The sequence below is a fragment of the Piliocolobus tephrosceles genome, chromosome 13 (assembly GCF_002776525.5).
Source record: "Piliocolobus tephrosceles isolate RC106 chromosome 13, ASM277652v3, whole genome shotgun sequence".
Taxonomy (NCBI): Eukaryota; Metazoa; Chordata; class Mammalia; order Primates; family Cercopithecidae; genus Piliocolobus; species Piliocolobus tephrosceles.
Genome location: NC_045446.1, coordinates 110,787,411 through 110,799,049, shown reverse-complemented (window position 1 = coordinate 110,799,049; position 11,639 = coordinate 110,787,411). Strand labels below are relative to the sequence as shown.

Sequence of the window (11,639 nt, the reverse complement as noted above, 5' to 3'; positions counted from 1 at the left end):
AAAAAAAAAAAAAAAAAAAAAAAAAAAAAAAAAAAAAAAAGACAGAGGCATGCCAAAGGGACACAGGAACCAGCTTAAAGGAGCTCCTACAGGCCAATCCAGAGCAATTTTAACACCGAAAATAATTAATACATGGAAGATGAAATACAGACCACTGGAAAAAACAGGCATCCATGTCCAGATTGATAAGATGACTGATAGATAGAGAGATAGATAGACAGACAGACTGACAGGATATTTGCACAGTCTTAAAGTATCTTCCCACAGGTTGGGAGGGAAAGCTCATAGTGACTCTACAGCAGAGACATTTGACAACACCTTGACCAGGGAATCAACGTGCACATCACCAATGTGGGGAGGCTGGACAAGATCGTGCTTCTGTGTGTCCTGTGATTCCATGAGAAAAACCACATGGCACCTGCCCGGAAGGCTAAGTGGAGATGCACAGCTGAAGCTCCTCAGGATGGAACATCAACCCCAATGGAGGGTCATTCTGTTTATGGAGGGCCATTCTGTTTCAAAAAGCAGGGAGGCTGTGTTCTTCAAAAATGCCCATATCAGAAAAGACAAAGAAAACTAAGTCATTGTTCCAGATTAAAGGAGACTAAAGAGATATGACAATGAAATGCAATGTGTGATTCTAAACTAGGTCTGTACTGAGTGCCCCACCCTGGCACCCGAAAAGAGCTGTAAAGAACATTGCTCAGTCAACTGACAAAATTGGAATATGGATGTTAAATTACTGTAGCAATGTAAAGTTTCCTAAGGTTGAAAACGGCACTGTGGTTATGTACGTAAATGCCCCTACTCTAAGGAAATACATACTGAAGTTTTAGAGGTAACGAGGCATGAAGTCTGCAACTCACTGTCACATGAAGGGCAGGGAGGGAGGAAGGAAGAGACAGGGAAAGGGAGGGAATGATAAAACAAATGAACAAATGTTATCAATAGGTTAATCTGGGCAATGGGTATACAGGTGTTCTCTCACGTCACTTTGAAATTATTTCAAAATAAGAAGCTAAGAAAATAAGCAAACTTAGGAGGAAATACAGTGGGCCAGGTTTCTCACTCTCAGATAAAAGAAACTAAAAAATGGAAAACTGGCCAGGTGCGGTGGCTCACGCCTGTAATCTCAGCATTTTGGGAGACAAAGGTGGGTGGATTAGGAGGTCAGGAGTTCAAGACCACCTGGCCAAGATGGTAAAACCCCATCTCTACTAAAAATACAAAAAAAAAAAAAAAAAAAAAAATTAGCCAGGTGCAATGGCAGGCGCCTATAATCCCAGCTACTTGGGAGGCTCAAGCAGGAGAATCCCTTGAACCTGGGAGGCGGCGGTTGCAGTGAGCCGAGATCATGCCACCACACTCCAGCCTGGGTGACAGAGTGAGACTCCATCTCAAAAAAAAAAAGGAAAACTAGAAAACTCTGTGGTATTGGGCTGAAATTGTAGGTTCAGTGTGAACTCATGGTGAGATAGAGACAGAGATAGATAAAAAGAGAAAGCGACATACCTAGCTACATAAAAATGTGCATGGAGGGTGTATATAGGCAATACATGCATTTCCTCGCTCTCTTCACTAGGTAATGCTAGAATCAATGACATTCTAGGAAGAAGTGGGCACACCTGACACCCAGATCCTATCTCCTCAATACTGCGCTCTGCTAGAAGGAACCAAAGATCCTTGGAGAAATGGCTAATCCAAGGCTGGAGCAGAGAAAGTGCAAGACGAGCCCGGAATACATTGTGCCTTGTGGAAAGCAACGAATGATGATGCAAATATCAACAGAAACCACTGCTGGAAGGGACTCCCACTGGCCGTATATGGAACAATTTGAGCATAAAAACAAATTATGATAACAGATACAATCAGTTAAGTAGGAATCTATGAGTTCATACTCATCTAAATAAACAAAAATTAAAAAAATGGGTGAAAAAGACACCTCTTTACAGTAGAATGCCAACTAATAAATGCAGAAGCCATTGAATTAGAAAAAAATAGCCATTTCACAAACAATAACAAATGATTCAGGCAAAAATCATCACTGGATGCTAAATCTAGCATATGAAAGCTTGAGGAATAGAATAGCTACCTAAATTTAAAGTATCTCCCTGAAAAATATGTATTAATTATATGGTAAAAAACAATAACTTTCAATGGAGAAATCTGACAGACACTACCTTCAGCAAGTGATCGAATCTATCATGCTCAGTGTAACGGGACAAACCAACATCAGAGGCCTCCAGATATGACACATTGAGAAGACACATCATTGCTTTTGTGGTATTCCTGCCAAAAATGCATAATTTCAATGTAACCAGGAAGAAATATAAGCCAACTCAAACTGAGAAACAGTCTGCAAAATAACTGGTCTGTACTCTTCAAAAACACTCAGACGATGAACGTCGAAGACTGAGGACCTACTCCAGATTAAAGGCGCCCATAGAGACATCATAATAAGATGCAACATGTGAACGTGGATTGGACTCCAGGGTTTTTTTGTTTTTTGTTTTGGCTATAAAAGACATTATTGGAACCACTAACAAAATATGAACATGGTCTTCAGATTACATAATAGTATTGTATCAATGGCAATATCCTGATTTTAATGATTATGTTATGGTCATATAAATGTTCTTATTCTTAGGAAACACACTGAAATATTTAGGTACAAACAGGCATAATGACAGCAACTTGCTCTCAAGTGGTTTAGAAAAAGAGTGAGTATATTTTTAGAGACAAAATTAGAAAGAAAATGTGTTAAAATGTTAACGATTAGGGAATCTGAGCGAATGGTAGACTTTGTGTTATTCCTGCAACTTTTCTGTAAGTCTAAAATTATTTCAAATTAAAAAATACTTTTGCTGACTAAAAATGGAGGACAGATAAACAGCCATCAGGGATGGAATCTTAATGGTGGCTTTGGCTTTGGTGCGGGGCCCACCTTCATGGTGGGAGAGGGATGTGTGCTGAAGGCCAGATGAGGTAGTTCTAGTTCCAGGAGTGGGCTCTGCCTTTTGCCATGTTACTCCTCCCTCTAGCCTCCCCAATAACCATATATCAGGCCTTCCCAGTAAGTATTCTAATTACTACTAGTACTTTCCACTGCCTTGTTGAGAGGAGTCAAATACTCTTGGGACAAAATTAAAAGCCAGTAACACAGGACTCTCTTAATACGCATTGTCAGGTTTGCCCTGGGGAGCCTGCTAATCTCTACGCCCTTAAGGCGCCCTAGCCGATCACTTCCTATCGAAATGAATGCGGCTCTTCTTTGCCAAGGGAGAAGGCACCTAGAGAGTCCTTTGACATGGTGCCTCTACCCTCTGCTAGATAAAACCACATGTAAATAGGATGGCTAATTGGTCTACAGTGAAGAAGTACTGTGCAGTTAGGAACAAAAGTAAAGATGAGAAGCTATCTGGTTTGGGGTGATGAGTCTTTGGGAGGATGCATCAGACTAGGGCAGGTATACACAGTCATTAACATCGCCCTTGGGCTCAGTCCCACCTGGAAGGGAAGTCCTGAGTAAGGCCCCATATGGCATCTATTTCCCACCTAGAAAGCCTCTCCCAGAATCCAACCCCAACTTACGGCAGAAGTCATAGGTCCGCCAGGGCCCCACCTCCACATCGGCATTCTTGCAGGCGCTTGCATAGCGGGCCACAGAGTCACAGAGCTCCGACTCATTGCCCCCACTCTGGCACAGGCGGAAGAGGCAGGTGCGGTAGTAGGCAGTGACATTCACCACCCCATGGCACTCCAAGAAGGAGCTGTTGGAGGGGTCGTTGATGATGCCGCACCTGGAGCGGCTTCGATAAAACTTGAGCAGCTCGGAGTCATTGTTGCAGGCCTTCAGCAGGTCCCCACACTCCCCGTTGCAGATCTCCTCAAAAGTTGTCCAGCTTTCCAGGAACACTGCCAGGTTGTCTGTGCACTTGCCATTGGGGAGACAGAACTCGTCACTGACGTTGGCGTTGAAGAAGCCACACAAGCCCCCCGTGCAGTTGAAGTATGTGGTGGACAGCCGGATGTACAACAGACCTACGTCTGAGTACTGGACAGTCACCACGCCCCTCGACTCCACTGTCGTACTGTTTTTGTTTCGATAAATTTCCAGCTTCCCAGAAGGATGGAAAAAAGGCAATTCCACTTCCTGACCATTCAACTGAAAAATCAAATCATTCTTATCAATTCCAGGGACACACAGAGGACTCCCCATTTCCTAGGCTGTGGGATAAAGACATGGTCTGCCCTATTGCTAGCCTTTTGAGAGAGGTTAAGAAGCTGATGGAACCCACACAGAAACCAACCGATTTGTTATGGGCTTCTTTATTTATTTCTTTTTGGATTCCCGTGATTAGACCCATTTGCTGTTTATATGTGTGTTCTGGACCCAAAGCTAGCCCATAACAAACTAAACTGAAGTGTGAGCAAAAACCGCCTTAGATACGTGGCTCCCTCCTGCTGCCTGACATCTCTGTTTTGGTACCTTTCAAAACAATTCCCCTCCTTTCCTGCTTTTCTGGCTCCTTTTCTCTTCCAATCTTTCTTTTCCTGTGTCCCAGCTCCTCCAGGGCACATAGGATATCTCTAATGATCTAGGTGTCCATTCACCTGTCTACTTCCTACTAGTCTATTAACAAATAAATCTCTGCCAGTGTGGCAATGGGAAATCCAGTTTGTGGATGTGTATTTTATTATCTCCTTGGGCAGTACTGTGTTGGCTTTTGTTTTCCAAACTAGATTTCAGGTGACATAAAATGCATGTTGCATCCCAGTTCTGCAACAATTAGCTGTGGGACCTTCACTTACCCTCTTAGTATCTTCATGTGAAATGAGGAGCTGCACTCGATAATTCTCAAGATGCCTTCTAGAGCTAATGATCTATGAGTCTGGGCGCCTAATGATGGGTTTTTCAGAGCAGGTCAGAGGGGTGGGAGTCACCCCTTACATCATCCCACATAGACTGGCATATACAGGTAGGGGAGTTAGTAGGGTGCAAGGGTTAAGAGCACAGATTCTGGAGCCAGCCAGGTGGGTGTGAATCCCCCTTCACGGTTATGTGTGCCTGTGGAAGTTACTTAGCCTGTCTGCTCCTCAGCTTTCCCATCTGTAAAACGAGGATCATAAGATGAAGTGTGATACTGCTTATAAGGGGCTTAGATAGTGCTTGGCACATAGTAAGTGTTCTGTAAGTATTTGCTATTCTGGAGGGCTGGTCCTGCTCTATCTAATTGGAATTGGAGAATCTAATTCCCAGCTGCATGCCATTTCTCCACCTGATAAGTCTTATTTGGTGCAGATCATTAGAAAACACTCCTGTTTGCAGCCATCTTCTTCCCAAAATCCACTCATAGCAGAGGCAGAAAGGCAAGCCTGAAGAGGATGGCGAGCTCCTCCTCCTGGCTAGATGTACCAGGAACCCCTCCAAAGGAGCAAGGAGCCTTACCTTGACTTCCGAAGCCCCAATACCTCCTATCTTGACCTCCTGGTTGACCACCAGGATCCGAAGTCCCCGCAGCCAAGCAGGTCCTGCATCGGGCTTCTTCTTGTTGATGTCGATTTCCAAGTACTCTGGGCGCTCAGGGCAGGTCTTCAGGAGTGTGTAGGAGAACTCGGAGGGGAAGGTGTAGGCGGCGCCATCAAAGGTGTGCAGCACCTCGTTCTGGCTGAGCAGGCACACGGTCTCCCGCTTAGGGAAGCAGCCCTGGTAGCCGTCCTCCACGGCGCACATCTCCCCGCTGCTGCAGGTCTTGTTGAAGCAGTAGATGTCCCCACCCTCCTCGCACAGGCACTGCACCGTGCAGTTGGCCGTGGCCCAGAAGAACTCCCCCATGGTGTAGTAGTGGCCATCGAAGTCGCAGCCGCACTTCTGTAGCGGGACGCACTGGCTGGTGCTGAGGACGAAGCCCTGGTTGCACTCGCAGCCCTCCGTGCACGGCGTGGCGCAGTTCTGCGAGGCCGTCAGGTCGGAGCATGTGTCGGGGCAGCTGCTGGTGCACACGGAGTAGTGGCTGAAGCTCGGGCACTGCACCGTGGACACTGACGCGGGGAAAGGAAGAGAGCCAATAACAAGGTGAATGGACCCCGACTGCCAACTGGCCAGAATCTTAACGCTCCTCCTGGATCATTTAGTTCCTAGAGTGAGGGTCAAGCGGCCACTCGGGGAAGAGAGAATTGAGGTTGTATCTGTAAAACCCAGCTCAATGACTCTCCTAATAACTACTGAGCAGCGTGATTGGACTGTGAACTTCTATTGGAATTTGATCATCTTGACTAAAATTAAACTTTCAGGATGCCATCCTTTCTAGACTACCGATTACCCAATATAGGTTTTTTATTTGGTGATCCACACTATCGAGATGTTTTAAGAGCTTCCACTGATGGACATATAAATTGATCTGATTTTAAAGAGCATGGCCCATTCTTAGAAGGAAATTAATCCAATTTTCAGGAGAAATGAAAAATGTAACCATTAGAGGAGTAATTTGAAAACGTGAAATTTGTAACCGGGAGGTACTTAAAAGACCTAAGTGTGACCAAGGAAGATTGTGGGGATGAATTCCCTGGGATATTAAAAATAAGAAAGAACCCTGGCTACCTCCAAAGAATTCAAAGAATTTGTGTGGCTATTTCTCCAGGAGACTAGGCAAGATGTCTTCTAAAGGCCCTTCTTGCCTCAGAAATCTTCGGTTCTTGCTTTAATAACATCTGGGCCTACATAAATGTTTGAGTCTGGTTGAATCCAACAAGCAGGGGCTCAGGGGCCTAGTAAACTAGCTCTCTGAATTAAATAGAGTCCATTGCACCAGAATAAGAGAGAGAAAAGAAAGAGAAATGTAGAGGATGGGAAAGTAGTGACACTAGAAAATATCTCTCTGTAGCCATTGTAACATTTGAGTTAGATAATTTGGATGCTCTTGGCTTATATAAGGATCAAAGAGAAGCCATATTCAATCTCAACTTGAATCCAAATATGTATGCTCTGGTCATAAGAGAGGCTGGTCAGTCACATGGCAAGAATATAGTTGCTTGTATTGTAGTTTGACCAAAACTCTTAAGAATTGAATCTGATACATGATGGTTTACGTGACTCCAACTTCTACTGATAGGAAGAATTCTCCCTCTAGCCTTGGAACTTAAAGAAACCTTTACATCTTCTCACCTCTCTAGTACTCTCAAATGCATGGATTACAATTTTCTATTTACTCATATGGAGAAAACCAAGGACTAAGAAGGAAATGAAATCTATTTGTTTTTAAACTGTGTATAACTAGAAAAAGAAATAAATATTTAAGTGGGATACAAGGAAAAAAGAATGAGACAATTAAATGGTACAAAATGCTTAATCCAAAAGTGTAATTCAAAAGAGCCAGGATTTCCCTCAAAGTTGGGGCTTTTCCTAACCACTCCTAACATTTAAGAAAAAGGGCTTCTTTACTCATATGCTGTACTGCTCATCTGCAGCAGCAGCAGGGCAAAAACCCTAAAGGGTCTAACAGTGGAGAAGAAAGTGCCAAGGAACAATTGCTGCAGGTTCCATGTGGGAGGTGAGCTGCTTTCCCAAGGGCTAGTTTTGATGACCCAGGCCCACAGCTGCATTAACTCAACAGCCTAAAAAGTAGCCACCTCCACCTCTGGACACCCCACCTCCTCACTCAACTCTGGAGCTAACATCCCCTGCTATAGGACTTCCTGCCATGCCTTCCATGTTTCCAGACCAGGTATGTTCATCAATGGGTTCTTGTTTCCTGGCTGTGGTATTAGGCGGGGGCAAAAGTAAAGATCCTTTCACAATTCGTTCTTTGTAATTTGTGCAATTTCAACCTCCCCTTCATTCTTGGGTCACAAGTCTTAACAAGGACATTTGGAGGAGCCCCCAAAGCCTATCCCTGCCCCCTACACAAGAGAGACCTGTCATGGGGATGGGATGCCAGCTTACCACACCCAGTCTGGGTTCGCCAGTCTCCAATTGGAATGCCAAGGGCTTGGCACACAAGAGCATAGGCCTGGATGGCTTGGCAGAGGAGCGTGCCATTGTCTCTCACACTGCACAGGTCATACACGCAGCTGTGCACAAAAGCAGTGGGGTCCACGACAGTGCCACACTCCCACAGGGGCCCATCTGTCTTGTTGAGGAAGCCGCAGTAGTCAGAGCCAAAGTAGAGGGCTTCAGTGGCAGCATCACATTGGGTGCAGTTGTCCACGCAGCCGGAGTCGCACTTCCAGTCCGCGTGGTACACACGCCAGCTCTCTCCCAGATCCAGGACAGACATGGCCGGCCTGCCATCCGGGCGGAGGAAGTCATCCAGTGGGTTTTTATTATAGTTTCCACAGAGTCCACAGGTGGAGTTTATATAGGAGCCTGGGATGGAAATGGAGGCGTAGTGCTGGCCATCAAAAGTGACTAAGAGCCCAAAATCTGTTTCCACGGCAGTAGACATGCCACTCTGGTAGATTTTCACTGTCCCCAAGTCTAAGGTGACGGGCAAAGAAGTCACTAGGTCATTAACCTGCCAACAACAGTAATAGTGAAAGGCAGGTGAGCAGGCGCCCGGGCACTGGGTTCCAGCAGAGATCAGGAAAGGAAGGCAAAGCAACTCAATACTCCAGAAAGAATGGCCACCTAAATGGTCCAGGCTCCAGTGGGCTTCCCTCTGGTTAAGACAAAGGCCCGGGGGAAAATGGAGAGAGCTGCTTGTGGGCCAGCCCAAGCACTGTGTATATGGGCTGTGGTAGCTGTGGCATACCGAGTGCCACTACAGACTCCTCTGGGGACTGTCTGGTTGTCAACCTTTCCTGGCTGGCTCTTGGCTAGCTTCAAATCTTTTCTTCAAAGACCTGTCACCTCCCTTTTCCTCTGCATTCCTCTAAATATCCATTCTTTAAGTCTCAGCTTAAGTCATGCATTTCCCAGGACCCCCTTCCTGCCTTTAGTCCTCCTGACCCCACTCTCAGCTCGAGTGTGTGCTGGGTCCACTGTTGGACACCATTTAGCTTTGAGCCTGTCCTGATGTAGTATTCTCCAAGTGTTGTACTCTGTAACTTCCTTGTATCACAACTATGTCATGTAACCATTCAACAACACATTTAAACACCTGCTAGGTACCAAGCACTATGTCAGGAACTGAAATGTAAAGGGTTAAAAAACATAATTGCCCCTGCCCCTCAAGGAGCCCTCAGTCTGCTGAAGAAGAGGGACATGCATCGATACTTACAGCACACTCTATAACTGTGAGTCAATAGAGGATACAATGGGAGAGCAGTTAATGAACGTTGAATCCAGCGTAGGGGAATCACGTAAAGTTTTTAGAAGCAGTTAAGTCTAACCTGGGTCTTTAAAGATAAACAGAAGTGGCCAAAGGAAGAGTCGGGGAAGGGCAGAGAAATCCAAGACAAGAGAGCAGACGCAGGAGGGTGAGGAACAGCTGGGTGGGGTTGGGGGGCAGACACTGAGGTATTACTGGACTACAGAGGGAAGAAATGGCTGAAAATGAGGCTGGAGGTACAGGCAAGGTCCATTCATTCTACAAGTATGTATTTAGGCCTTTCTGTGTACCTAGCACTGTTCTAAGAGTTGGAGATTAGCAGCAAGTGAAATGAACAAAAATCTCTGCCTCATGGAACTTATATTTTAGCTAGGGAGACCAACAACAAGCAAAATAAATGAGTAAAACGTTTATGTCAGATGAGTGTTAATGCAGAAAAATAAAGAGCAGGAAATACTTTTTAAAAAAGTGCTAAGGCATATATGTTTATTGCGGCACTATTCACAATAGCAAAGACTTGGAACCAACCCAAATGTCCATCAGTGACAGACTGGATTAAGAAAATGTGGCACATATACACCATGGAATACTATGCAGCCATAAAAAAGGATGAGTTTGTATCCTTTGTAGGGACATGGATGCAGCTAGAAACCATCATTCTCAGCAAACTATTGCAAGAACAGAAAACCAAACACTGCATGTTCTCACTCATAGGTGGCAACTGAACAATGAGAACACTTGGACACAGAAAGGGGATCATCACACACTGGGGCCTGTTGTGGGGTGAGGGGAGGGGGGAGGGATAGCATTCGGAGATATACCTAATATAAATGACGAGTTAATGGGTGCAGCACACCAACATGGCACATGTATACATATGTAACAAACCTGCACGTTGTACACATGTACCCTAGAACATAAAGTATAATAAAATAAATAAATAGTGCTAAGGAAAAGGGTTTCTAATTTTAAATAGGGTGGTCAGGTAAGACCTCCTTGGGAAGGAGACATCTGAGATAAGGAAGCAAGCCATGTGGTTATCTGGGGTGAGACTGGCTCTTGAGGAGGGAACAGCAGCCCTAGGTTGGAAGCATACCTGGGTGCTCCCAGGATTACAAGGGGTGTGGGGGACAGTGTGGCTGGAGAGAGACAGCAGGAGAGGGCAGCATCAGATGACGTCAGAGTGAGAAGAGCAGCCAGAACAAGCAGGGCCTGTCGGCCATTGTAAAGACTTTGGCTTTGGCTCTGAGCAAGACGGACAGCCCGGGGAGTGTTTAAAGCAAAGGGTTGGCATGATCTGACTTCTGCTTTAAAAGAATCGCTCTGGCTTCTGTGCTGAGAACAGATCTTGGAGGGCCTTTCAAGCCAATGTTAAAAACAAAACAAAACTTGGATATCTATTCTGTAGGGAGAGCCCCTGAAGGCTCTTAAGCAAGGGAATGACATCATCAGATTTGTGTTTTAGAAAGCCCCTTCTGGCTAGCATGAAGAACTTATTGAAGGAAGCTGAGATTAGAAACAGAGAAGCCAGACAGGCAACTGCTGCAGGAGTCCGGGGAGGTGATGAGGATAAGAGCCTAAACTAGCTGCAGACATGAGAGGGAGGGATGAGCTTATAGAACACACACAGCTGGATGTGGTGGTTTTGCAATGGGGCATGAGAAATGAGGGAAGAATCAAGAGTGAGCCCCAGGCATCCAGTACGGGTGAGTAAGTGGCTTGATAAGCTTCAAAGAGAGAGTTAATTTTCTTTTTCACCACTTACCATGCCTAGCACCTATAGACACTCATGCTGATGGGCTGGGATGGAATGACTTGTCTTAGAACAGCCCTCAGTGGGCTTGACTCTAAGTGCACATAAACTTTCCAAGGTGTCCTGGACCCACACTGATTTCTGGCACATGAGAAAAACAAGGGTCTTACCTGTCATCATTGTGGCTACTTTCTGAGTTGTCTGGGAGATGAGATGGTGGTTTGAGTATCCCTTCCAACATTTACCGTGGCAGATGCTGCATGCATCTCTCTGTCTCTATGGATTAGTAGTTGGTCCTCACCAAAATCACCCTTAATGGTCCATTCACTACAATGTAGGCTTTTGCTAGAATGTACTTCAAAACTCTTCCAGCCTCTACCAATTACCAAAGCTGCTAGCACTTGTTTTTTTTTTTTTTTTTTTTTTTTTAGACACGGTCTTGCTCTGTCTCCCAGGCTGGAGTACAGTGGCATAAACATGGCTCACTGCAGCCTCAACCTCCCTGGCTCCAGTGATTCTCCCACCTCAGCCTCCTGAGTAGCTGGGACTACAGGTGCACGCCACAACACCTGGCTATTTTGGCTCTCTCTCTCTCTCTCTCTCTCTCTCTCTCTATA

The 11,639-nt window shown here is 45.3% G+C and overlaps 1 protein-coding gene across 1 annotated transcript in view; it reads right to left on the bottom strand.

Moving 5' to 3' along the window:
• The window catches only part of TECTA (tectorin alpha), a 92,117-nt gene that overhangs the window by 52,641 nt on the left and 27,837 nt on the right, over window positions 1–11,639 (bottom strand). Inside the window, exons 8-10 of the mRNA XM_023208479.2 lie at window positions 7,943–8,513; window positions 5,450–6,042; window positions 3,592–4,165 (exon numbers count right to left, since the gene is read on the bottom strand). Coding sequence (XP_023064247.2) covers window positions 3,592–4,165; window positions 5,450–6,042; window positions 7,943–8,513 — 1,738 coding nt within the window. The remainder of the gene's footprint in view (window positions 1–3,591; window positions 4,166–5,449; window positions 6,043–7,942; window positions 8,514–11,639) is intronic.